The sequence below is a fragment of the Megascapheus bottae genome, chromosome 1 (genome assembly GCF_031878675.1).
Source record: "Megascapheus bottae isolate mThoBot1 chromosome 1, mThoBot2.hap1, whole genome shotgun sequence".
Taxonomy (NCBI): Eukaryota; Metazoa; Chordata; class Mammalia; order Rodentia; family Geomyidae; genus Megascapheus; species Megascapheus bottae.
The window spans coordinates 3,368,362-3,393,670 of NC_143509.1; the positions used below are offsets into that span (position 1 = coordinate 3,368,362).

Sequence of the window (25,309 nt, forward strand, 5' to 3'; positions counted from 1 at the left end):
AACCCTCCCCCACTCCCCTGCCCCCTGCGCCCTCGCCAGCCACAGCCACAGCTTGGTCCTGCCCCTCCTGCCTCTGCACCTGGCCGCCAACATGTATGTGGAACAGAATCTGGGAGTGAGTAGGTGCTCAGTGAACACACCAGAGGGCCAGAGACCCTGGGTCCTGTGTGGCCCCCCGCGGGTCTCTGACCCTCTGTGGACATTAGCTCAGCCACTTGCCAGGAGGAAGATGTCCCCTGTCCACAGTGCAGGGCGGGTGCCATCGCTTCACCCTGTGGAGCTTGACTCAGAGATCTAGATAGCCTTATTTTTTGTTGGTCATGGGGCTTGAACTCAGGGCCTGGGCTCTGTCCCTGAGCACTTTATCACTGAGCCACAGCCCCACTTCCGGTTTTCTGGTGGTTCATTGACAGACAAGAATCTCAGGACTTTCCTGCGTGGACTGGGATCTTGTGTAGCTAGGATTACAGGCACCCAGCTTGACTCTGAGTTGTCCACTGACCATGTCTCTGGGACAGGGAGGAAGGGTGAGGAGGAGCTGGCACCCGGGGCAGGTCAGAAAGCCAGGTTGTTTGTTTACTATCTTTTGAACAGGGAGCAAGGCCTCCCTAGGAACCCTTTGAGGCTGGGAGGCGGGGCCAGAAGGAAGCCACGCCCACCCAGGAGCCCCAGGAGGAAGAAGCCAGGCCACCCTTCACCTGTACAGCTAGATATGGCAGGTGCCAGCGAGCCCTGGGCTGGGGTCCCTTCCTCGTCACCCCACACTTGTGAGGTCATTCACCGGGGGGGGGGCACCTGTCCCCCTCCCCAGTATCCCCAAACCCCAGCTCAACTTCAGATGCCAGCCTTCCACTGTACCCAGCCAGCCCCGCGCTGGGCATCCACTCGAGGCACCGCTCATCCCTGCCCCCACCCTGTCCAGTGGCCACTCTGCTGACTTCCCCTCTGTCCCAGTGCCATCATTTCATGCCTGGCCCTTGGCCTCCACTGTCCATGCTCTGCTGCCCCTCACAGAGCTGCCAGGTGCCAGCAAACACTGATTGGTTCATGGCTTCTCTGCTGCGGAAATAATGCTTGCCTAACATGCATGAAATCCTGGGTTCGATTCCTCAGTATCACACAGAAAAAGCTGGAAGTAGCCCTGTGGCTCAAGGGATAGAGCCCTAGCCTTGCGCAAAAGCAGCTCAGGGACAGCGCCCAGGCCCTGAGTTCAAGCCCCAGGACTGGCAGAAAACAAAACCAAAAAAACAACTCTCACAGACTTCCTGCCTGGGCCGGCTTTGAACCTCAGCCCTCAGATCTCAGCCTCCTGAGTAGCTATGATTAAAAGTATGAGCCACGGGCACCCAGCTTTCTCTCCTTCACTCTGTTCTCCTCCATGTTCCCCACTCACATCATCTATGACTGATCCTACCTCAGGACCTTTGCACAGGCTGCTCCCTTGGCCTTGAGCCCCTCCTCCTTCCTGCAGTATTCCTGGAGGGGCCTGACCCCCAGCTCAACTATCTGTCCCGACCACTTCCACTACAAGGAGAGCTCCTGCTTCCTGTCCAACCCTAGCTCTCTCCAGAGCCCAGGGCCAGGCTCTCAGCAGGTGACCCTGCCCCTGAAAGGACAGGACCAGCCAGGCCACCGTCTCAGATGAGGAGCCTTGAGGCTCAGGCTGGCACCTGTTGGGCCTCCACATTCCCAGCCTGGCAGCAACTCAGCAGGAACCCAGCAGTGGCCACAGCCAGTCCAGCCCTTGGTGCAGAGACCCAGTGGCACCTGCTTGCCCCTCCCCCCCCGCCGGGCCAGTGAGGAAGCAGCTGGGGGCAGCCTGTGACCTTGGCTCAGGCCCAGCTGGAATTCAAGTCCTGCCCGGTCCAGGGAGGACTATCTCCCAGATCAGGCCACCTGCATGCCTCAGTTTCCTTATCAGATAAGGCCATGACACCACCTGCCCTGGGGAGACTTGGGAAGGATTTGCAAAGTTCACAGTGTGCAAAAGACATAGTACGCCCTACAATTAAACTATGGAGAGCAGAAAGTCACATTTGACCTCCACTCAAAACCCTCCAGGACTGCAGAGGGCTCCCGCAGAGCCTTTCCACCCCCCAAAAGCAGCCACATGTCCCTGCCTCAGGGCCTTTGAATGGCTGCTGCAGATTCTTCAAGTGTTTTGACAACTTAAGACTTCCTTTGCACTCTCAGGGTTCAGGTAAGAATTCTGGGAGGCTTAGCTGTCCCCTGCTGCTTGCTGTGGGGGCGGGGTGTGGGGGGGCAGAGAGAGGAACAAGGAACAGAAGTCTCCAGCTGCTTTTATTCAATTGGCTGTTTCTCTCAGCCCATTCTGTGTGTGTGTGTGTGTGTGTGTGTGCGCACACGCACCTGTCTAGAGTTTGAACTCGAGGCCTGGACTCTATCACTGAGCTTTTGTGCTCCAGGCTGGTGCTCTACAACCTGAACCATTTTGGGGTGGTTGGCTAGAGAAGAGAGTCTCACAGACTCTCGTGCCCAAGCTGGCTTCCAACTGCCATCCTCAGATCTTAGCCTCCTTCCTGCGTGGCTGGGATGAGGCGTGAGCCACTGTACCCTTCCTTCTCTTCTCCCTTTCCTTTTACTTCCTTTTTTTGGGGGGGGTAATCCTTTTTTCAGGGGGTACCAGGCATTGAACTCAGAGCACTATCACGGGAGATCTCCCAGCCCAGTGGAGACGTCGCTTTCAGTAGCACCCGTGAAAGATCAATAAGGAAATGGGACCCAGGAATAACACCATAAACCAGCCAGACCTCACGGAGTTGCACCCCACACCCTGCCCAGCAAGTCAAAAACACATTCCTGCCTCATGCACGTGCTTCAGCACGTTCTCCAGGACACACGAACAGGCCAGACCCTGGCAGAAAGCAACACTCAGCATTCAGGAGGCAGAGGCAATTAAACGGCACAAAGACTAGGATGGAGGTTTGGCTTGGGTGGTGGAGCACCAGCCACGAGAGAAATTGTGTGTGCGTGTGTGTGTGTGTGTGTGTGTGTGTGTGTGTGTGTGTGTGTGTGGTATGTGGCTTACGTGGTGGAGCACTTGCCTAGCAGGTGTGTGCCAGGAGCACCACAAAAGAAAAAGAAAATGCCATGCATGGTGGCTCGCGCCTGTCATCCTAGCTACTCAGGAGGCTGAGATGTCAGATCGCAGTTCAAAGCCAACCTGGGCACTGAAGTCCCTGAGACGCGTATCTCCAAAGAACCACTAGAAAATGGGGAGTGGCGCTGTGGCTCAAGGGGCAGGGGTGTAGCCTTGAGCTGAAGAGCTCAGGGACAGCGTCCAGGCCCAGAGTTCAAGCCCCAGGACCCACCAAAAACAAAAGAAATGCAAAACCCCACAACAAGATAAAAACCACTCCACACAGGAGCTGGCTAACCAGGAAAAGCCAATGGCAAATCTGGAAGGATGTGGAGAAGCCGGAACGTCCCACAGGCTCCTGGGAGCGTGGAGGAAAACCCTAAGCAGCTCCACTTCCAGGCTCGCACTCAACACCCAGGACGGACGACTCGAACATTCGCCGACTCTGTACACAGCTGGGCATGACAGCTGAGAGGTCCAGGGAGGGACAGATGGCTGGGCCACACCACAGAGCCATACAATATAACGAGGCCATGAGAAGGAAGAACGCACAGGTGTGACGGCCCGCGCCTGGAATCCCAGCACGCAGGAGCTCTGGTGGCAGAGAGCTTAAGTGAGAGGCCCTGGGTTCAAGAGGAAGGGGGGAAGAGGGGAGGGAGAAGGGGGGAAAGGAAGAAGCAAGGGTACTTGTTAGAGCATGAAGAATCAACATTCTAAGCGAGGGGATTCAGAGACAGAAGTGAATCAGCACTTGGCAGAGGCCTTGGTCCCCATGACAGCTTCATGGAGACGGGGTTGGGAGAGATTACAGTACCTGAAATCAGACAGTCTGCTGGGAACACTGAGCGTGTGAGGGTACTAAACCCACGGAAGGGAGCACTTTAAAATGAGGAGCTGGGGCTGGGACCGTGGCCTAGTGGTAGAGTGCTCGTCCAGCATACAGGAAGCACCCTGGGTTCTACTCCTTAGTACCCCCTACCCAGAAAACGCGGTGCTGCAGTTCAAGAGGTAGAGTGCTAACCTTGAGCAATCGAAGCTCAGGGACAGTGCCAGGGCCTGAGTTCAAGCCCCAAGACTGGCAAAAAGACATTTAAGACAAAGGAAAACAAGAAGTGTAGGATTCCCTCCCCCCTCCCATCCCCAGTGTGTGCCAACCAGCAGGGGTGCCCTTGCCCACCGCCCCTCCACCTCTGTGAGCATGCGGATGTTAAGCTCCAGCTTCCAGTCCCCAGGGGAGGGGTGACACCTTCACCTGCAGCCCCCAGGCCCTAGCGGGGTGGGGGTGTGACCCCTTTGCTGGATGAGTGAGCAGTGGCTGAGGTGGAGACAGGCTGGAAGTTGACACAGGGAGGGAGCTGGACTTCCTGGTCACCTCCAGCCAGCCCCGTGCCAAGACCAGGGCACACCCAAGGGGAAGGCTCCACCAGCTGTCATGCCCCATCTAATAGAGGAGCGGGCAGAAATGGACAGAGTGAGCCGCAGAGCTACATGAGGGGAAAAGCAGACCAGAGACAGGCAACAGCATGTGACAAGGCCCCGAGGTGGGACAGAGTCTGGCTTTTTATTTTTTTTTGTCAGTTGTGGGACTTGAACTCTGGGCCTGGGCGCTGTTCCTGAGCTCTTCAACTCAAGGCTACTTCCCTACCCTTAAGCCACAGCCCCACTTCCGGTTTTCTAGTGATTAATTGGGCATAAGAGTCTCATGGACTTTAGTGCCCGGGCTGGCTTTGAATCTCGATCCTCAGATCCCAGCCTCCTGAGTAGCTAGGATTATAGGCATGAGCCACTGTGTCCGGGGAGGCTGGCAATTGTTTTGTCTGTGTGCTGGTCCTGGGACTTGAACTCAGGACCTAGGGCCTATCCCTGAACTCTCAGGCTCAAGGCTAATGCTCTAACCTGAGCCACAGCTCCACTTCCAGTTTCTGATGATTTTTCTACAGGGCTGCTGACTTCAAACTTTGATATTCAGATCTCAGTCTCCAGAGTAGCTAGGATTATAAATGTGAACATACATAATATAGACACACATATATACATATATATGTATATATAATAAACTCGAGAATGACCAGAACAGTTCAGAAAAACAACTAAGAGATTTCATACAGTTTAAAGACTGAGAATAGGCTGGGAGTGTGGCCTAGTGCTGAGTGCTTGCCTAGCATGCACAAAGCCCTAGGTTTGATTCCCCGGTACCACATACATAGAAAAGCCAGCAGGGGAGCTATGACTCAAGTGGTAGAGCTCTAGCCTTGAGAAAGCCCAAGGACGCGCTCAGGCCCTGAGCCCAAGCCCAGGACTGGCAAAAAAAGAGAAGAAAAAGAAAAAAGGCTGAGTAGAAAGGTACCAGAAAATGAGAAAGTGAGGAGGTTGCAGGTGTGGCTCAGGTGATAGGACACCTGCCAACGAGAGAATGGATCAGATACTCAGGTTGAGTCCCAGGAGGGGGGAGGGAGGGGGGGAGGGAGGGAGGGGGGGAGGGAGGGGGGGAGGGAGGGAGGGAGTCTTATAAAGCCGAAAATGCGAAGAAGGAAGCAGTAGCCTCTCAGGAGAAAGCTGACGGACACCAAGTCCAGGACAGCCGTTTCCCAGGCCAGTGATGAATCCACCAACATTGACAACCTGGACTCTTGACAGACTGGCAGAAGACAAGGGAAGCATCTCTAATGTGACCTTCTGCACCAACGGACAGCCGCGGGCTAGCCGTGAGAAAACGGCAGATAAGCCCCAAGTGAGACACTTTCTGTTGATGCCAAGGTCAGGAAGAGCAGGCCCAGACCGGCACAGCGGGACCAAAGGTGCTGAGGAGGCGTGGCCAAGGCGCGCACTGCCCGGGCTGGAGGGTGGGGAGGAGGCGTGGCCAAGGCGCGCACTGCCTGGATTGGAGGGGAGGAGGAGGAGGCGTGGCCAAGGCGCGCACTGCCCGGGCTGGAGGGTGGGGAGGAGGCGTGGCCAAGGCGCGCACTGCCTGGATTGGAGGGTGGGGAGGAGGAGGCGTGGCCAGGAAATGCCACAAGAGATCCAGCAGCAGAAAGGGGATGTGGTGAGAAAAACTGATGAGCTGTGACTAGTACAGGACAGACAGACAGATACACACACACACACACACACCTGGCACAAGTACTCCCCACACCTACTTCTTTTCTCCTGCAGTCCTGGAGTTTCAAGTCAGCTACCAGCTTGCTAGATAGGCATTCTACCACTTGAGACACACCCTCCGCCTTTTAGCTTTAGGTATTTTTCAAGTAGAGTCTGGTATTTAAACCTTGGCCTTTTATAATTCCCACAGGTGACATCACTGTACCCAACTTTTCACTGGTTGGGATAGGGGTCTTGTGACTTTTTGCCCAGGCCAGCCTAGAATCCAGATCCTTTCTAATCTCCACTCCTGAAGCAGCTGGAATTACAGACACGAGCCACCTGATCTATTAGCTACTCTTTGGAAGAGGGTGTTGTGGACCATCGTGGACCTAACCCCCATGTAGCTGAAATAGCAGGCATACACCCCTACACCTGGCTTGCTGATTGACAGCTGAGCTCTCCCTGTTGGCTACGGCTGGCTTCACACTGCCATTCTCCCGATCTCTGCCTCCTGAATCACTGGGATGACAGTCCACAGACTCTGGCTGTGGAGTTGCCCAGGGGTGGGAACTCTTGATAGTTACACCAGCATTGGGTAGATAGGGCACACTGACGCAGAAAAATAGAAGAGCTGGGCACAGCGGTGTCCACCTGAAACCCCAGGAGGAAAGAAAGAAAAAGGAGAAAAGAAAGGGAAGGGAAGAGGAGGATGGGAAGGAAAAGCAGGGAGAGGGAGGAGAAGGGAGGAGAAGGGAGGAGAGGGAAGAGGAAGGAGGCCTGCACAAGAACACAATCTGCTGAGAATCCCTTACGTCATGAGCTTCCTTCCAGAGCAATTAATTTTTTCAGTTAAGTAGTAAAATGCTTTACTTAATGTCCATGAAACTTACGTCCAATAAACCACTAGAAAACGAGAAGTGGCACTGTGGCTGGCTCAAATGGTAGAACACTAGCCTTAAGCAAAAAAGCTCAGGGATAACACCAAGGCACTGAGTTCCAGCCCCACAGCCGACCAAAAACTAAAGAGTTTCCACCTGGATGCCAGAGGCTTTCACCTGGAATCCTAGCTACTCAGGAGGCTGAAATCTGAGGATTTACACAAGCAGCCAGGGCAGGAAGGTCCGTGAAATTCTCTCCAAGTAACCAGCGAAAAGCCAGAAGTGTAAGTGTGGCTCAAGTGGTAAAGCACAAGACTTAAGCAAAAAGAAAAACCTCAGGACCCAGTGATTGTAAATAGAGATTCCCTCCTTGAACACATGTTTGTTAAACTTGTCATTTAAAATATGATGAAAAAATCAACGTTAATAAATTCTCTAATAAAAAAAAAAGCTCAGGAACATTGCTCAGCCCTGAGTTCAGATCCTGGGATGGGCATGCATGCGTGTGTGTATGCACACGTACAGAAACATGTACATACACACACAGATAGCTGGTAGTTGGGCTTGAGTGTGTCTGGCTTCTGCCAGGTTGGGGGAACTTCATGTTGTAACACAAGAAGACACACCAACCATGGATCGTTGCCACAGCTGGGGGTGCTCACGGCAGGCTTCATTTCTGGGTCCCTGCACTCCACAGCCGGCCATATAGGAAAGAGCAGCTCTAAAGGCAGAGATGCAACTGTTAGGCAGGGCACATGTGCCTGTGACCCCTGCACTCAGCAGGCAGAATGGTGGCGAGTTCGAGGCCAGCCTGGGCTATACTGCAAGACACCACAGAACTGTAGGGAAGCCCTGTCTGTCCATCACGCTGGCAGCACTCCGTGGGCACGCGGCTGGCCAGGTGCCAGCCTCCAGCAAGACCCTGTCTATGAACAGGGAAGATGGAGTCACGTGGCCAGCACAGACGGGACAGACGAGACAGTGTCCCCCCGTCCACCTCGGGGGCTTCCTCTAGGGCTGGCCTGGCTGTGCCAGGGTGTACCACCACGGGCAGGTGGCCGGCAGCTGCGACTGGTTTCTGTCATATGGCTCACCCGCCAGCCTGGCAAGCCCTAAAGGAGGCTGGGAAAATGCATCAGGGGACAAGTGGCTCTTTTTCAGGGGTGCCAGGGTGTCCCTGGGGTCCTGGCCTTTGACCCACAATCAATGCCTGATCAATTTTGCTTTTGGAGGTTTGAGCAGGAGTTACCAGTACTGGGGCTTGAACTCAGGAACCAGGGTGTTCTCAGTTTTTTCAACCAAGGCTGGCGCTCTGCCACCTGAGCCACAGCTCTGGCTTTTTGGTAGTGAATTGGAGAAGAGTCTCATGAAGTTTCATTTCCCAGGCTGGCACTGAACTGTGATCCTCAGGTCTCAGTCTCCTGAGCAGCTCAGATTGCAGGCCTGAGCCACTGCAGTCCAGCCACAGTGTGGGCTCCACCCAGAGAATCAATGGTGCCCACACCTACCACAGCCACGGGCCCCCATACAGGAAGCAGGACTCACAGGAGACAGCTCGGGGCAGAAACACTCTTCAGCCCATCCCTCAGGCAGACCCTGGGCTCTCAGCTCAATCCTGGTATCTCCTCTTAACCCACTACTGTGGTTACCATGGGAACAGCCAACCACCACCAGGCAGAAACACAGGCAAAGGTATCTTGGGACCAACCATGACCAATCATGAACAGGGAAAGAGCCAGATGTGGAGGTTCAAGTCCCAAAGACTTGAGAAGCAAGCAAAATGTCAACACCTGCCACCCAGCTAATAACCCTCACCCCACTACCACCCAACAAAAACAAACACAACGCCTCGGGGCCTGGCACAGGAAATATGTCAAAGCACGCTCCCAGCCCAGGGGGAAGGTTGAAAAAGATGACAAAGCCAGGGGCCAGGCAAGGGCCAGCGGGTCTAGGCTGAGGCCACCCACGAAGGCCAAAGTGCTGGGTTCAAGCCTGCCCACTCAAAACCTCAGGTCTGTGCACAAGTTGCTCTTATTTTCTCCTTGGGAATGCGGGAACATGGCAAGCAGAAGACACTACTGCCTGTCACTGGGGCGGCCTGGGACCCATCCTGCCTTTTGCTCTGAGCTATTGCTACAATGTAGCAACACAGAAAAATCTCTCATGAATGCTGCCTCTGTGTGTGTGTGTGTGTATGTGTGTGTGTGTGTGTGTGTGTCTGTCTGTCTGTCCATGCTGGTCCTGGGGCTTAAATTTCAAGGCGTGGGTGCTGTCCCTGAGCTTTCTTGCCTGGTCTGGCTTCGAACTGCGATCCCTAGATCTCAGCCTACTAAGTAGCCAGGATTACAGGTGTGAGGCAACTACCACAAGGTGGAAAACTGGCTCTTTTTTTTTTTCTTGGTGGGTTGTGGGGCTTGAACTCTGGGCCTGGGTATTGTCCCCGAGCTCTTCGACTCAAGGCTACCTCCCTACCACAGCCCCACTTCAACAAAAAGAAAAAAACAAAACCACAAAGTTGTTCCATGGCCAGCCACTGGTGGCTATGCCTGTCATTCTAGCTACACGGGAGGCTGAGATTTGAGGATCGAAGATCTACAATCAACCACAGAAAGCCGCAAGTGGAGCTGTGCAAAAAGCTCAGGGACAGGGCCGGGAGGGAGTTTGGCCTAGTGGTTAAAGTGCTTGCCTAGCATGCATGAAGACCCAGGTTCGATTCCTCAGTACCACATACATAACAAAAAGCCAGAAGTGGTGCTGAGGCTCAAGTGGTAGAGCTCTAGCCTTGAGAAAATCCAGGGACCATACTCAGGCCCTGAGCCCCAGCCCAGGACTGGCAAAAAAAAAAAAAAAAAAAAAAAAAAGCTTAGGGACAGCGCCCAGGCTCTGAGTTCAAGGCCCAGGACCCGCCCAAGAAAACAAGAGTTGTGGGCCGGGAGTTTGGCTAGTGGAAGAGTGCTTGCCTAGCATGCACGAAGACTGGCACAAACAACAACAACAACAAAAAACCCAGTCCCACCCGTGGGTTTTGGCACTTGTCCTTGAGTGCCATGTCTACCACTTGGCTCCATTCCACACAGCCAGGCCCACCCCTGCCCACCCCACCTGTCCCGGAAACACAGCAGGACAAAACATTTTAAAAAAGCTCTCCACCCCTCCCCCTTCCCGCTGATGGCGACTCCCCCAGTAGAGAACCCCCAAACGCACCACGAAGGGGGAGTCCTTTCTCTCGTGAGCCATCTTGTTTGGGAGGCGGGCAACTTTTCTTCCTTTCATTCAGGCTTGCAGCTAATGCCCTGTAAGTACCTCATTATTGCCTGCGTTTTTTCTCAAAGCTTTGACACAATAAAGGGCCTAATTACAGCATGCACTTGGCTTTGCCCCAGTAAACGACGGCTTAGTGGATGCACCCATTTTGTCCAGCTGTTGAGGAGCCTATAATTTCAGCATTTTCATTCAAATCGGGCAAAAGCTTGGCAGGGGTGGCTTAGGGCCAAATGCAAATGAAGGAATGGGGTTCCATTCCGGGGCCCAGCTCCTTATCCCAAACTCTTTACATTTAGAATCACCTGCTAGGCCATTGCCTCGCCTCACTGCAGGGATCCAGAGAGCTCACAGTGGGGTTTCAATTTCAGGAACTATTGAGAGTCAGTGTCTTCAGAGCAATGGCACCCCCAAAACTCACCTGGACAGCCTAGCCTTAAATCATACTATTTCTACTTCACCTTACAAACCCAATCCAAAACCACACCAAGCCAAAACCACCAAAGGAGAGAACCTCCATGACCTGGCTTGTTTGCTCTCCGCCTCCCACGTGTGAGGAGAGAGGAAGGGAGTAGAATTAGGATTTGAACTCAGGGCCTCACACTTGCTAGGCAGGTGCTCTACTACTTGACCCGCACCAACCAGCCCTTCACGCTTTTATTATTTTTCAGGTAAAGTCTCTCGTTATTTTGTGTGTATGTCCATCCTGGGACTTGAACTTGGGGTCTGGGCACTAGCTCTGAGTTTCTATTGCTTTGCTCAAGGCTGGTGCTCTACCACTTGAGCCATAACTCCACTTCCCAACTTTCTGATGGCTAAGTGGGAACAGAAACTATTGTGAGCTCATTTCCCAGCCAGGGACACTGAGGCCCAGTCAAGCAAGGCCATTCATTTGGGATGTGACAATATGGAACCAGCCACATCCCTGGACACCTACAAACAATCTTTGTACTCTAGACGATGTGATTTGATTTGATTTTGCCCAAAAGGAAAGCCAGCAGAAACCAAGCACATCATTTCCAAAGTGGTCTCAACACCCAAGATCCACCGGGGACACGCCAGCTTTTAGGAGGCTCAGTGGCTCACGCCCACTCGACATGGCCCTGCCAAGGCGCTTCCCCACCGCCAGCCAACGTCAGTACAGCTGAGGATGCATTCGTCCTTGGAGGAATGGCACATGGCCCCTACCGGTGTACAGAATCTGCCCTCTGAGGAAGTCAGGGCTAAGCTGCCCACCAGGAGGGCATGCTCAGATGCCTGGAGTAGGTCCGGAAAGACAGAGGTGCCCTGGATTGTTTTCTCCTGGTTCAGATCCCTTCCTGGCCCCCAAGGCTGAGGGACGCCAGCGCTAAGCCCTACTCCAACTCCTCCGGGACCTCCTTTTCTCCCCACAGGACCTTTGCACAGGCTATTCCTCAAGCCAGGATTGCTCTCCCCAGTCTTCTTCTGGCCTTTTTCAAGTCTCTGCTCCAATGTGAAATGTCATCTGACTTCCCAGTTGAAGATGTACTACAGCTGAGCTCTGAGGACTCACCCCGGTAATCCTAGCTACTCCAGAGGATCTCAGTTCAAGCCAGCCCATGAGTCTCCAAAATAATCAGCAAAATGTCAGACTGGAGGTCTGGCTCAAGTGGTAGCGCACCAGCTGTGAGCAAGAAAGCTAAGATCAAGGCCTTAAGTTTAAACCTCAGTACGAGGAGAAAGAAATAAACTTACATGTGTGTGCGTGCGCACGCACATACATAAACTCTCTCCCTCTCCCCCTCTCTGTCTCTGATTTCTCCTTTAGCCTTTCTTTTCTGTAACTCCTATCATCTCCCACCACTTTTCTCCTTTTCCAGTTCAAAGCCTGACATCCCTAGGCAGGGGTTCGGGTATCTTCCTCTTTGGGAAACTGAGGCACAAAAGGGTAAGTTGCTCACATAGCCAAGCCCAACCTAAAAGGTGTCCAAGCAGGAACCTGAACTCCACAGGCACAAAGGCAGTAAGAAAGCACTCCTCGGCCCCTACTCCCCAGGGGGGCTAGCCTAGGGCAAAAGGACAGAGATCAGAGGAAGTGAAGCACTAAAGTGTCTCTAAAGGTGTCTCTGCTGACTCAAGGACAACAAGCCAGGAGTCTCAAACTCCAAGGCTTCCAGAGCAGGCAGGACATTCTGATGATCTAGTAGAGCTAGGGAACGGGTCAGTGAACCATTAACTCATCCAGTCCTGAGGCTTGAACTCAGAACCTGGGCGCTGTCCTTGAGCTTTTTTGTGCAAGGCTAGCCCTCTACCACTTGAGCCCACAGCTCCATTTCTGGCTCTGTGTGGCTCACTGGAGATGAGTCCCTCAGACTTTCCTTCCAGAGCTGACTGGCTTCCTCAGATCCTTAGATCTCAGTCTCCAGAGCAGCATGGATTACAGGCCTGAGCCACTGGCTCTGGGTTTGTTTGTCCTTTCTGACTCATTTCTCTTAGCACATGACCTCAAAGTTAAACCGAGCTAGCAGAAATTGCTTTTTTTTTTCTTTTCTGGGAGGTGGAAGTGAGGGGTTGACATAGAACCTCTTGTGCAGTCTAAGCTGTCCTCAATCCTCAGTCATCCTGCCTTCCTATCTCCCTCCCCCTCTCTCTTCCCCTCCTAGTTCTTGAACTCAGGGTCTGAACACTGTCCCTGGGCTTTTCTCAAGGCTAGCCACAGCACCATTTCTATGTATGTGGTAGTGAGGAATCGAACCCGGATCTTCATGCATGCCAGGCAAGCACTCTACCATTAGGCCACACTCCCAGCCCCCAATCCCACTTTTTTTTTTTTTTTGGTGGGTCATGGGGCTTGAACTCGGCCTGGGCGCTGTCCCTGAGCTCTTCAGCTCAAGGCTACCACCCCACCCTTGAGCCAAACCCCACTTCCCATTTCCTAGAGGTTAATTGCAAATAAGTCTCAGGTCCTTTTGTGCCTGGGCTGGCTTTGAACCTTGATCCTCAGATGGAGCCTCCTGAGTAGCTAGGATGACAGGCGTGAGCCACCTCGCCTAGCCCCTACTCCCACTTCTTGATTGGAACCTTGCACGTGAGAAGCCACTGAGCTATTTCGCCAAGATTACTGCCCCAAAAGTCAGCCGACCAAACACAGGACAGCCAAGTTTCCAATGATATGGAATCTGGATTTTTAATAGGCCCCTTTCCTTTTGGACTAGCATTCTTAGAAAATCGATGAGAAGACCAGATTGGCTTAGTGGTAGAGTGCTTGCCTAGCATGCATGAAGACCTAGGTTTGATTCCTCAGTACCACATACATAGAAAAAGCTGGAAATGGTGCTGTGGCTCAAGTGGTAGAGTTCTCTCCTTGAGAAAGCCCAAGGACCACGCTCAGACCCTGAGTTTAAGAACTGGGACTGGGAGGGGGTGGGAGGAGGGAAATGGGGACAAAAACATGGGAAGGGGTATCAATGTGTGAGAAGTAATGCACCTACTATCTGGTGAATATAACTGTAACCCCTCTATATATTACAATAAAAGAACCAGGATTGGCAAAAAAAAAAAAAAAAAGAAAGAAAGAAAGAAAGAAAATCCACAAGGAAATGACACTGTGGTTCAAGGGGTAGGGCAGTCACCCCTTGAGTTGAAAAGCTCAGGGACAATACCCAGGCCCAGAGTTGAAGTCCCACAAACAACGACCAAAAAAAAAGAGAGAGAGAGAGAGAAAGAAAAAAGAAAATCCACAAGGAAGGTGGGTGTGGGTGTGGTGGCTCACACCTGTAATCCTAGCTACTCAGGAGGCTGAGATCCGAGGATCATGGTTCAAAGCCAGCCCAGGCACAAAAGTCCATGAGACTCTTATCTCCGGTTAAACACCAAAAATCAGAAGTGGCGCCGTGGCTCAAGTGGTAGAGCACCAGCCGTGAGCCAAAGAGCCGAGGGACAGCACCCAGGCCAAGTTCAATCCTCACAATTAAAAAAAGAAAAAAGAAAGATAATCCACAAGGAAGAGGCAATGAAAGCCAAGAGCCCTCAGGCGCCTGGCCTGTCCCCAGGCCCATGACACACACCCTCCAAGCCATTAAGCTGCCTTCTGTGTATATTGTTGAGGAAGGAAGCAAGGTTCTCAGCGCTGGCTCCGTTTGGCCAAATGCTCAGAAGGAACCAGAAAGTGGAATTCCAAGGCCCAGCTAGGCACAGCAGTGCCCAGCTGTAACCCCACCACTCCAGAGACCCAAGGAGGATCTGGGGTTCGATGCCTGCCTGGACTACATAATGAAAAGGAAAAAGGAAGTGAGGCTTGTCTGAGGTTTCACCTGCATTCGATTAAATTAAGAAATTAAAAAAAAAAAAAACTTAAGCTTTTCTCAAAGAACAGGCTTTTTGGTTTTTGTTTGTTTTTTGCCAGTCCAGGTGCTTGAACTCAGGGCCTGGACACTGTCCCTGTGCTTCTTTTGCTCCAGGCCAGCACTCTACCACTTGAACCTCAGTACCCCCTTGGCTTTTCTGAGTCATTTATTGGAGATAAAAGTTTCAAGGACTGGGCTAGGAGTTTGGTCTAGTGGTAGAGTGCTTGCCCTGCATGCATGAAGACCCGGGTTTGATTCTACAAATATATAGAAAAAAGCTGGAAGTGGTGTAGCTCAAGTGATAGAGCACTAACCTTGAGAAAAACCAAGGATCTCAGCCTCTTAAATAGCTAGGATTACGGGTGTAAGTCAAAGAAAACTTTTTTTTTTTTTTTTTTTGCCAGTCCTGGTCTTGAGCTCGGGGCCTGAGCACTGTCCTTGGACTTTCTCAAGGCTAGAGCTCTACCACTTGAGCCTCTGCACCACTTCCGGCTTTTTTCTATGTATGTGGTACCGAGGAATCGAACCCGGGTCTTCATGCATGCTAGGCAAGCACTTTAACCTCTAGGCCAAACTCCTGGCCCCAAGAAAACATTATTTTTTTTAAAGCAATTTGTGTGTGTGAACTTATGGAGTGGTACTTGCTTGGGGTTGCTTGTGGCTCTTCTCCTGGCTTAGCCCAAGGGCTCAAGAGATCTCTGTGCCTCTGCTTCCTGAGTAGCAGGGACTACAGACATACACTTCTCTGCCAAACGCAAGGGAGCACTTCTTTTTTAATTTTTGCTAGTCTTGGTGCTTGATCACAGGGCCTGGCCACTGTCTCTGCACTTCTTCTCTCAAAGCTCACACTCTATGACTCTGAGCCACAGTGCCACTGGGGGGGACGATGCACAGCGTCGTTGTAGCCTTTCTCCATTCTTGTTCAGGGCCATCACTGGATGTGGAGGTTTGGACAACCAAAGAACCAGTACAAGAACACAGGCAAATGAAACACAAGAGTTGTGCGATGCCCACGGGGCAAGCATGCCCAGGAGGGAAAGCAGTTGTGCAGCCAGGCCCAGCTGCCTTCCTCCTGCACCTTTCTGCCCCAGTAAATACAAGGCAGTGTGGCTGGCACAGAAAAGAGGTGGAGGAAAAACCCCAGGGCTGTGGGAAGGCCGGAGCAAGGTTGGATGCCCAGGCTAATGGTGCCACCCACAAGAAATAGCTGACTGCGGCTGCAGTGTGAATGTCACCTCACAACCAATAACTACCAAGAGAAACCATGGCTCAGGCAATGGGGTGTTATCACTTGGCCGGCACACCAACACAAACTGCAAGACTTCCTGGAACAGAGAAGCCCGCCCAGGAGGGAGGGAAAGGCAGGCAGTAAGGGGGAAGGGCGAGGGGTGAACCAACCCGGACAGGGCTCATTCATCCACTTCCTGAATCCCAGGAACAGCCCTGGAGAAGCAGCGTTTGCCTGCTAGACGCCTGGGGACCAAGCAAGGCTTCTCAGATGCCCAACAGAATGAGTGCTGAACCCCAGCTCTTGGTACCCAGGCCCGACCAGGCAAGAGGCCCATGTACCAGCTCCAGTTGATCACAGAGACCCTGGGATGGTGTGATAGGAGTCAGGAGTGAGTTCTCGCTGAGCTTACTCTCAGAGTTCTTTTCTCTCCCTCCATTCTTTGGTCAGGAATGACCAGAAGAGAGCTGAGACAGAGCCAGAGACTGCCAGTAGAGAGACGGGCAGACACTAAGGGTGGATTCACTCTGTAAGAAAAGGAGCCAGCTTTGAGGACAGGGAGGACAGTGAGAAGACAGCCTAGGAAATCCAGACGAGTGAGATTCTCTCCCCTCTTGGCCCCTGAAGGCCAGCCAGTCTGACAGCGGAGGCCAGCGAAGGGCCATCAGATACAAGGACAACCCCCCCCCCAACACACACCCCTCCAAGCTCTAGAAAGTCTGTAAGGGGGCACAGATGGACGACCCGACCGCAGACAGAGGTCACTCGGGGACAGCCAGCCGGAGGCAGCGGGGGACGGTTCCGAGCGGCTCTGGACAGATGGACAGCCAAATGGTATCCGTAGGAAAACCAAGCAAGAACGGCGCGAGGGTGGGGCTGGGGAAGGGAGCGGGGGAGATCCACGAGCCGCCATGCAGAGATCCAAGGGTTCCCCCCGAAACGCGGGCACAGCCGATCTCACCCTGACTCCCGAGAGGGAGTGGGGGGGACGGGGAGGGGAGAAACCATAACAACGACACAGATCTCGTCAGTCCTGAACGCGGGGACCCGGTGTCCGGCGCGACCCCCCGGGTCGCCGCCCCCCGCCGGGCAGGGCCCGCCTCCCCGGTGCCCGGCCCCGGCGCCCGCCCGCCCGCCCGCGCCGCCGCGGTGACGCCGTCCGCGCAGGCCGCCCGCCCTCCGCGCCCTAGGCCGCCGCCGCCGCCGCCCGCGCTCACCGGCCCACGAAGTTCTCGAGCACCGAGCTCTTGCCGGCGCTCTGGCCGCCCACCACGGCGATCTGCGGCAGGTCCAGGTGGCAGCTCTGGCCGATGGAGCTGAAGGCGTCCTGCAGCTTGTTGACTAGCGGGATCAGCTCTTCCATCCCGCGGTTGCCCATGGCGCCGGCGGTCCGGCCCCCCCGAGCGCCCGGCGCTCCCGGCCGGTCCTAACCTTCCCCGACTTTCTCCTCAACGACCCGGCTCCCGAGACGTCAGTGGCCGTTGCTTCCCACCTTCAACCCGTCTCCGGGACTCGGCGCGACGACGCCCGCTCCCGGCTCGGCCTCACGGTCGCCGCCTCATCCGCCTCATCCGGTTCTCAGGAGACACCCGACCGGAGCGACCTCCCCGCCCCGGCCCCGAGGGGCGGATTGGCTGCGCCCCAAAACCACCGTGAATTGGTCTATACTACTGCCACTCATCCGTGTGAGCCAATGAAAGCGAAGCATTGGCTGCAGCTGAATAAGCCTTCCTCCGAGGGACCGTCTCACGATCTCATTGGAGGATAGAACTGTCACTCTTCTGGGGTAGCCAGTAGGAATGGAAACCGAGTTGTCAAGGCCAGGGAGGCGGTGTTTCAGGAAAAGACATGGTGGCTCCGCCCACTAGGGAGTTCCATGCGTTTATTGGTAGAAATAACCGCCAGTCTGAAATAGAGCCAATGATTTTAGAGATCGATCCTCAAACTCTGGTTTGTTACTTGACGCTACCTAGTTCCCTAAAATTTTTCTATTGGTCCAGATACATGTCATTTTGCTTCGACAGCCAATAAGACAAAAGAGGCTGAGCTTCCACATTCCAATCTTGACTCTGATTGAGAACTGTATCTGTCAGTCAAAGGGACTCTCGTTCTGACTGGTGATTGTAGTACGTTACTGTCTTCTGAAGAAACTCCCATTGTGACTGGTGAGTGTGGTATGGTAGTCTCCTGAAGTACAGGTTAAGACCACCAGGCTCGCCGCAAGGCGACACCTCGTGGTGGGACCTGGTGATTGTCACTCGTGAGTTTTTGGTTTCTATAGAAACTCCCAATCCCAGAATGCATCTTAATTCCCTGCCTGCACCTTAATCCCTGCCTCTGAAAGCAGAGTCAGTCCAAAGACCCTCTGAAGTTGAGTCAAGCAACACGGTGTGTCCTAGGGACAGGAGTTGAACCTTGGGGGAGGAGGGACGGGAGCCTGACCTAGTAATAGAGTGCATGCACAAAGACCGGGGTTCAATTCCTTCGAACCACATCTATAGAAAAGCCGCAAGTGATGCTGTGGCTCAAGTGGCAGAGTGCTAGCCTTGAGAAAAGCCCAAGGACGGTGCTCAGGCCCTGAGGTCAAGCCCCACGACCAACAAATAGTAATAATAAGGGGCTGGGAATTTGGCCTTGTGTTAGAATGCTTGTCTAGCATGCATGAAGACCCGGGTTTGATTCTTCTGCACCATATATAAAAAAGCTGGAAGTGATGCTGTGGCTCCAGTTGGTAAAGCACTAGCCTTGAGGAAAGCCCAAAGACAGTGCTCAGACCCCCAGGACTAGCAAGAAGAAGAAGTAGTTAGGCCTTGAGCCAAGGATGTGGCCCAGTGGTCAAGTGCAGGTGTGTGTTGTGTGTGCTCAAGGCTAGCACTCTGCCACTCTTAAATCGTAGCTCCACTTGTGCTCCATTGGAGAAAAGCAGCTCAGACTTTCCCGCAGGCTGGCTTGGATCATCAGTGGCAGGAGTGACCCACCTAGCGCCTGGACAGCTGTAATTTCTTCAAGCTTGTTTTTTTGTTTGTTTTTTTTTTGGGGGGGGGATTTTTGGCCCCATTGTAGGACTTGAACTCTCGGCCTGCGTATTATCCCTGAGTTCTTCAGCTCTAGGCTTCTGCCCTACCCCTTGCACAGTGCCACTTCCTAGCTGTAATTTCTTGATGTTAACCTTGGGCAAACTACTTCCCTTCCTTGGATCTGTTTCTATTCCTGCCAACAGCAAATGATTTGAGTACGCACTTGAGGATCTTGGGAGGCCTGAGGCACAGGAAAAGGGCTTTGCTTGTACTCCCACAGGTAAGTGCTGGCTCCGTTCCATCACCTGTTGCTACTAGATTCTCTCCCTTCCTTCTAGGTCTCTGGCCCGTGCTGGTTATTTTATCTTCTTCATGAGGATACTGACTTTTAAACTGAACCTTCACACTTAATAGACACTCTACCATTTGAGCCATGTCCCCCTGACCTTTTTTTGTTTTTTAGATAAAGTCTTGTGATTTTTGCTTAGGACCAGTCTCCCCTGCCTATTTTATGTAGCTGGGATTAAAGACTGACATCAGGGGCAGGTGGCTCAAGTCTGTCATCCTAGCTACTCAGGAGGCTGAGATCTGAAGATCAGTTCAAAGCCAGTCCAGGCAGGAAAGTCCATGGGACTTTTATCTCCTATTAACCACCAGAAAACCGGAAATGGGGGTGTGGCTCAAGTGGTAGAGCAGTAACCTGGAGCTGAAGAGCTCATGGATGGTGCTCAGGCCCAGAGCTCAAGCCACATGACCAAAAAAAAAAAAAAAAAAATTACACCACTGCCCTCAGCTTGCTAATTGGAAGGACACTGTATCTCCCAGCTGGCCTCTAACCACATGCCTCCACACTCCAGCTCCTAAGTACCTGGAATTAAAGGCAGAGCCTCGGGCCAGGAGTTTGGCCTAGTGGTTAAAGTGCTTGCCTAGCATGCGCGAAGGCCCAGGTTCAATTCCTCGGTACCACATATATAGAAAAAAGCCAGAAGTGGTGCTGAGGCTCAAGTGGTAGAACTCTAGCCTTGAGAAAGTCCAAGGACAGTGCTCAGGACCTGAGCTCAAGCCCAGGACTGGCAAAAAAAAAAAAAAAAAAAGGCAGAGCCTCCTCATCCCAGTTCTGTGTGGTTACTTTTTACTGGGGCTTGAAGTCAGGGCCACGTTGCTGTTATTTAACTCTTGTGCCCAAGGATGGCCACAGCTCCACTTCTGACTTTTTGCTAGTTAATTGGAGATAAGCGACCCACAAGGTTTTCCTATCTGGACTGGCTGTGAACCTCTAGCCTCAGGTCACGGCCACTACCTGAGTGGCTAGGCTTAAAGGTCTGAGCCACTGCACCTGGCTTGTGGAGTTACTTTTCATCAGTGGGCAGATGACACATCAGCCATGAGGGAGACCCAGGTCACCTCCCCAAGAAAACAGACACGAGCTAGTTAGAATTCCAACGTTTACTTTAAAAAAAGTACAAACAACCTTCAAAAGTATCCCGGTTCTCTTCCAAGCTCCTCCAACTTCCCCCTCCCATAGCCCGCTCAGTTCAACGTGATTCCCACCGAGGCCAGGGCTTCGGTGGCCCAGGCGGGGCAGAGGCTGCGGTCGCCGTACATGGTGCTCATGAAGCTCCGCACGAAGTCAGGGAAGCGCTGCTCCAGGATGCTGGCCCGCATGGCGCGCATTAGCCGCAGCTGCGGAGAGGGGGGGCGTGGTCACGAGCTCTCCCCGGGAGTCCCCATCCCCGGGAGTCCCGCCCCCGGGAGACCACGCCCCCGTGAGTCCCCGCCCCTGGAGTCCCGCCCCCGGGAGACCACGCCCCCGTGAGTCCCCGCCCCCGATAGACCACGCCCTCTGGAGTCCCCGCCCCACCTGGTAGGCGATGTTGTGGACGGTCAGGTGGTGCAGGGCAGCGGTGTTGTCGCTGTGGAGCAGGGCGTGCAGGAACGCTCGGCTGTGCCTGCAGCGGGGCGGGGGGGGGGGGGGGAACAGGCAGGGGCTGAGCGGGGCCCACCCCGAAGCCCTCCAGCCCCCCACTTCCTCACCTACTTCTGGCAGGTGGGGCAGGTGCAATCCGGGTCTATGGGGCCAAAGTCCTTGGCATACTGCTTCTTCTTCAGTTGCAGGTTCCCGGTGGGAACCAGGGCAGAGCCAAAGCGCTGCAGGGGTGGGGGGGACAGCAAAAAGGGAGAGGAAGGGTCATCGGCGTCTTCATCACCCCGGCCCCTCCCCCACCCCCATTTCCCACAGTCCTGCGCTAGGCCCAGGGTCTCACCGCTGTCCGGGTGGGAAACACGCAGTCGAACATGTCACAGCCGAGGGCCACGCAGACCACGAGATCCGTGGCGTAGCTAATGAGGGGCAGGGGGTGCAACCACGGGGGGCCCAGTGAAGGTGGACCTCCCCACCCACAGTGGTTCCCATTTAAAGCCACCCTCAGGGAAGAGCCATTTCCTTCTCACCCCCCCCCCCCATAGCACCCGGGGGTGGGTGGGATCCGCCCACCCCCCAAGGTAAGGCACTGTCCCCAACATACCCCACCCCCATCAGGTAGCGGGGCTTGTCCTTCGGCAGCCTCGAGGTACTCAGCGCCACCATCTTCCAGAACTGAGCCTTGCTCTCACCCCCACTCAGGCCCCCAATGGCGAAGCCAGGCACATCTCTCTTGGTCATTTCTGAGGGCACAGACAGATGGTGGCCAAGTGTCAGTGGCCTGACACAGCTAGTTTTTATCCCCATTATGTACAATTGCCACCAAATCCCAGGAGTCCTGAGCTCCTTACTGAAACAGTTAAACCCCAGGTAAGAACAGGTGAGCTGTGCAGAACTAGGGTAAGTGACAGAAATACTTGGTGGCTCAGGTTCCCCATCAGTAACCTTAGAAACCTGTTTATTCCCACTGTACAGAATGGCTGTCAAGGCAGGGAGTGTGGCCTAGTGGTAGAGTGCTTGCCTAGCATGCACGAAGACCCGAGTTCGATTCCTCGGTACCACATACATAGCAAAAAGCCAGAAGTGGTGCTGTGGCTCAAGTGGTAGAGTGCTAGCCTTGAGAAAATCCAGGGACAGTGCTCAGGCCCTGAGCTCAAGCCCAAGAAAAAAGAATGGCTGTTAAGGCTCAGAAGAACCAGGCACACAGGTTGCTTATCACATCTGCAGACCTAGCTCCTCAAAAACGTGAGATCTAGAGAATCACAGCCCAGGTAGAAAAAGTACACTACACTCTAAAATAACCTACAAAAAAGCCAGGCTTTTTGGAGACATGGTTTAAATGGCATAGCCGCTGCCTGCTTAAGTTAAAAGACCTAAGTTCAAACCCTAGTTCTGCAAAAAAAAAAAAAAAAAAAAAAAAAAAAACTCAAATGATTAGTATGGAATCAGAATTTGGTACGTGGCGAGGTAATTATGGAAAAATCACCAAGCACTTTCTCACTTTCTCCAAACACAGGCCACTCCAGAGCCTCCTCTGCTTCCTCTGCTTTATTTAGTTGCTGCATGAATGTGCTGATACCGGGGCGTGAACTAAGGGCCTAGGCCTATCTGAGTTTTTCTGCTCGAGGCTATAATGCTCTATCACTTGAGCCACAGCTCCACTTGCAGCTTTTTGGTGGTCAGCTGGAGATTAGAATCTCCTGGCACATTCCGCCTGAGCTGGCTTTGAAACATGATCCTCAGATCGCAGCCTCCTGAGTAGCTAAGATGACAGGCCTGAGCCACTGTGCCCAGCTCGTTAACGAAGCAGCACCCCTGCGCCTGGCCTGTGTGCAGGCTTGTGATGCACAAGGCCTGGTGTCAACAACACCCAGCTCCATTACCTTCAAGGCAAGTGGTCCGGAGGTCGGCATCCAGCCCACCCTGGATGATGGCGAACAGATTCTGCTTGTCCTGCCGCTGATGGGCTGCCATGCACCGGTCCAGCCAGCGCACTGATCTGCAAGGGAACCCTGGTCATGAGCCCTGGGCGCTCGCTGAAGTAGACAGACCGTATCCTCTCCCACAACCATACAGCAGCTTACCTGTGCATGGCCTCCTCCACGCGTGGGCCTGTCACAGTGCTGCTGACCACATCGTCCAGCTGCATGATGATGTCTGAGCCTTGAGGGCGAGGCAGGGCATTGTCACTGGAGAAGTCCCTACTACCTGGGCACACCGTGAACCCCAGCAGTGCCTGCCACATATGGCTGACTCCAAGGCAGCCATCCTAACCTGTTTAAACAGGTGGATTGTACTGGTCCTGGGACCTGAACGCAGGGCCTGGGTTAATCCATAGCTTTCTTTTTCCCTACCCACCCCCTCACAGCTGGCCCTCTACCACTTGAGCCACAGCTCCACTTCTGGCTCTTTGGTGATTCATTGGAGGTAAGAGTCTTACAGACTTTCCTGCCTAGGCTGGTTTTGAACCACGACCCCTCAGATCACAGCCTTCTGGGTAGCTAGAATTACTGACGGGAATCACCGGTGTTCTCATGGAGGGAAAACACAGAGTACACTCAAACTATAGAAATAAGCTCTGCAGGGATCTGTAACAAATTGATAACAGTAGCAAAGCAACCAGTAAGAGGACAGGAGATGGAGGGGAGGACACCCGTGGAAAGGGCACTGTTGACACATTTTATACAAAAATAAAACATAAAATCTTTGTCCCGGGAGGCCCAGGCCTCCCCCGGGTGTCCGCTCACCCAGCGCGTTCTGGATCTCCACCGACCTCTCCGGGCTCAGCAGGGTCTCCTTGCCGTCATAGGGGGAGCGGAAGCGGACGCCTTCCTCAGTCACCTCGGACAGCGACACCAGGGACACCATCTGGAAGCCTCCGCTGTCCTGAGGGAACCCCCATCCCAGAGCTGTCAAAGGGGTTAGAGATGGTGGACCGACCCTCACCCCCCTCCCCAAGACGCATCCACGACCTCCGAACCCGTCACCGCTCACCGTCAGCAGATTGTGGGGCCAGTTCATGAAGCCGTGGAGACCCCGGGCCTTCTGGATCAGCTCAGGACCCTGCGAGGGGGCGGGAGGGTGGAAGCGTCGGCTCCGGGGCGAGGGCGAGCCCGGCCGGAGCCAGGCGCGGCGTGGGCGCGAGGGCGGCCGGCCCCGCCCGGCCCGGGGCCCAGCCCGGCCCGGGGCCCCGCCCCCGCCGCTCCGCTCACCGGCCTCAGCCCCAGATGGTAGGTGTTGCCCAGGCAGATGCGGCAGCCCAGGGCGTCCAGCTGCTCCGCGGTGATCCCCTTCATGGTAGCCTGCGTGCCCACGGGCATGAACACCGGAGTGGACACCGGCCCGTGCGGCAGCCGCAGTTCCCCTGCTCGGGCCCGGGAGCGATTGCACTCGGACACCAGCCGAAAGATCCGCGGGGCCGACTCCGTGGAAGCCGGGGCGGCGGACGCCATCTTGATCACCGGAACCACGTGGGCCGAGAGGCGCAGTGGGCGGGGCCAAGCGGGCGCCGGCCGTGCGGCGGAGGGGCGTGGCCGGGGGCGTGGCCGGGGCGGGGAAGCGTCCGGGCGCCATGGCAACGGGCGACCGCGCGCATTCCCTCCCCGCGGAGGTGGAGCCCCTGACTTCCCAGGCAGAGATTCAGGGAGGGCACAGGTGTTGCTGATCGGTGCTTGACTTGTTTACGTTCTAGGGTGCTGGTCCCGGGGCTGGAACTCAAGGCCTCAAAACCACCGCCCTACCTACCACTCCGTCGTACCTCGACTTCCAGTTTTGGGGTTTTGGGGGGGTGATTAGTTGAAGATAATAATTTCCCAGGCTTGGCCGACTCCCCGGGCTGTGAACTCCCATCCTCCCATCTCAGCCTCCAGAATGGCCAAGATTACAGGCACAGCTACCAGCACTGAGCAGGGCCGACCCTGGTTTTTGTCTTGCTGTTTTTCCTTTCACCTAAGAGCCTATCACCTAGTACATGCTAAGTCAAAATTACTCATTCACAAAGTATGTACAGATCGCAATAACATCCCATCATGCTAGAAGTATCCAAAAGAAGAAATACACCCATTGCCTGATTTGTGACATGGTAACTCCTCCTCTCTACACTTTTTTTTTCTTGGCAGGTGCTGGGCTTTGAACTCAGGGATTAGGCCCTGTCCCTGACTGTGCTCCATGTTTGCACTTTTACCACTTGAGCCACTGCACCACTTTCAGTTTTTTATGTGTTACTGAGAAATCTAACCCAGGGCTTCAGCACAGTGCTCAGGGCCTGAGTTCAACCCAAGACTGACAAAAAGAAAAAAAGAAAAGTAAAAATAGGAAGGTGAAGACATAGCATTTGCTTTCAATGATTAATTCCCAAAGTGTGCATGTACACATATATACATGTATATTTCACACTCTTCCAGTCTCTCTACTGCACAGGAATAAGGAAGGTTTACTGATCTCTGCGTGTGTTCCATTAATAATCATCCTCACCAGGCATAGCAGCTCACACCCATAACCCTAACTACTCAGGAGG

At 53.9% G+C, this 25,309-nt stretch overlaps 2 protein-coding genes across 15 annotated transcripts in view; both read right to left on the bottom strand.

The window, feature by feature from the left end:
• Dnm2 (dynamin 2) overlaps nucleotides 1-17,468 on the bottom strand; it is a 60,738-nt gene extending 43,270 nt beyond the window's left edge. For 10 of the 13 annotated variants that reach the window (XM_090336617.1, XM_090336607.1, XM_090336600.1 and 7 more), the window contains exon 1: nucleotides 17,073-17,467. In XM_090336617.1, coding sequence (XP_090192743.1) covers nucleotides 17,073-17,233 — 161 coding nt within the window. In that variant the 5' untranslated portion in view covers nucleotides 17,234-17,467. Of the gene's footprint in view, nucleotides 1-17,072 lie in introns of all 13 variants that reach the window. The other 3 variants (XM_090336576.1, XM_090336523.1, XM_090336522.1) reach the window with 1 other exon arrangement.
• Nucleotides 17,469-20,308: 2,840 nt separating this feature from the next.
• On the bottom strand, nucleotides 20,309-24,255 carry Qtrt1 (queuine tRNA-ribosyltransferase catalytic subunit 1). Of its 2 annotated transcripts, XM_090337317.1 has the most exons (10): nucleotides 24,006-24,255; nucleotides 23,788-23,856; nucleotides 23,541-23,679; nucleotides 22,878-22,956; nucleotides 22,677-22,792; nucleotides 21,398-21,536; nucleotides 21,137-21,212; nucleotides 20,911-21,020; nucleotides 20,734-20,821; nucleotides 20,309-20,555 (listed from the first exon to the last, which is right to left on the bottom strand). In XM_090337317.1, the coding sequence occupies exons 1-10, from the start codon at nucleotides 24,243-24,245 to the stop codon at nucleotides 20,403-20,405; spliced, it is 1,209 nt and encodes a 402-aa protein (XP_090193443.1). In that variant the 5' UTR covers nucleotides 24,246-24,255; the 3' UTR covers nucleotides 20,309-20,402. The 2 variants fall into 2 exon arrangements, with proteins under 2 accessions (XP_090193443.1, XP_090193451.1); XM_090337325.1 differs by lacking the exon at nucleotides 20,309-20,555 and having other exon boundaries at nucleotides 20,746-20,821; nucleotides 20,907-21,020.
• Nucleotides 24,256-25,309: the final 1,054 nt, after the last annotated feature.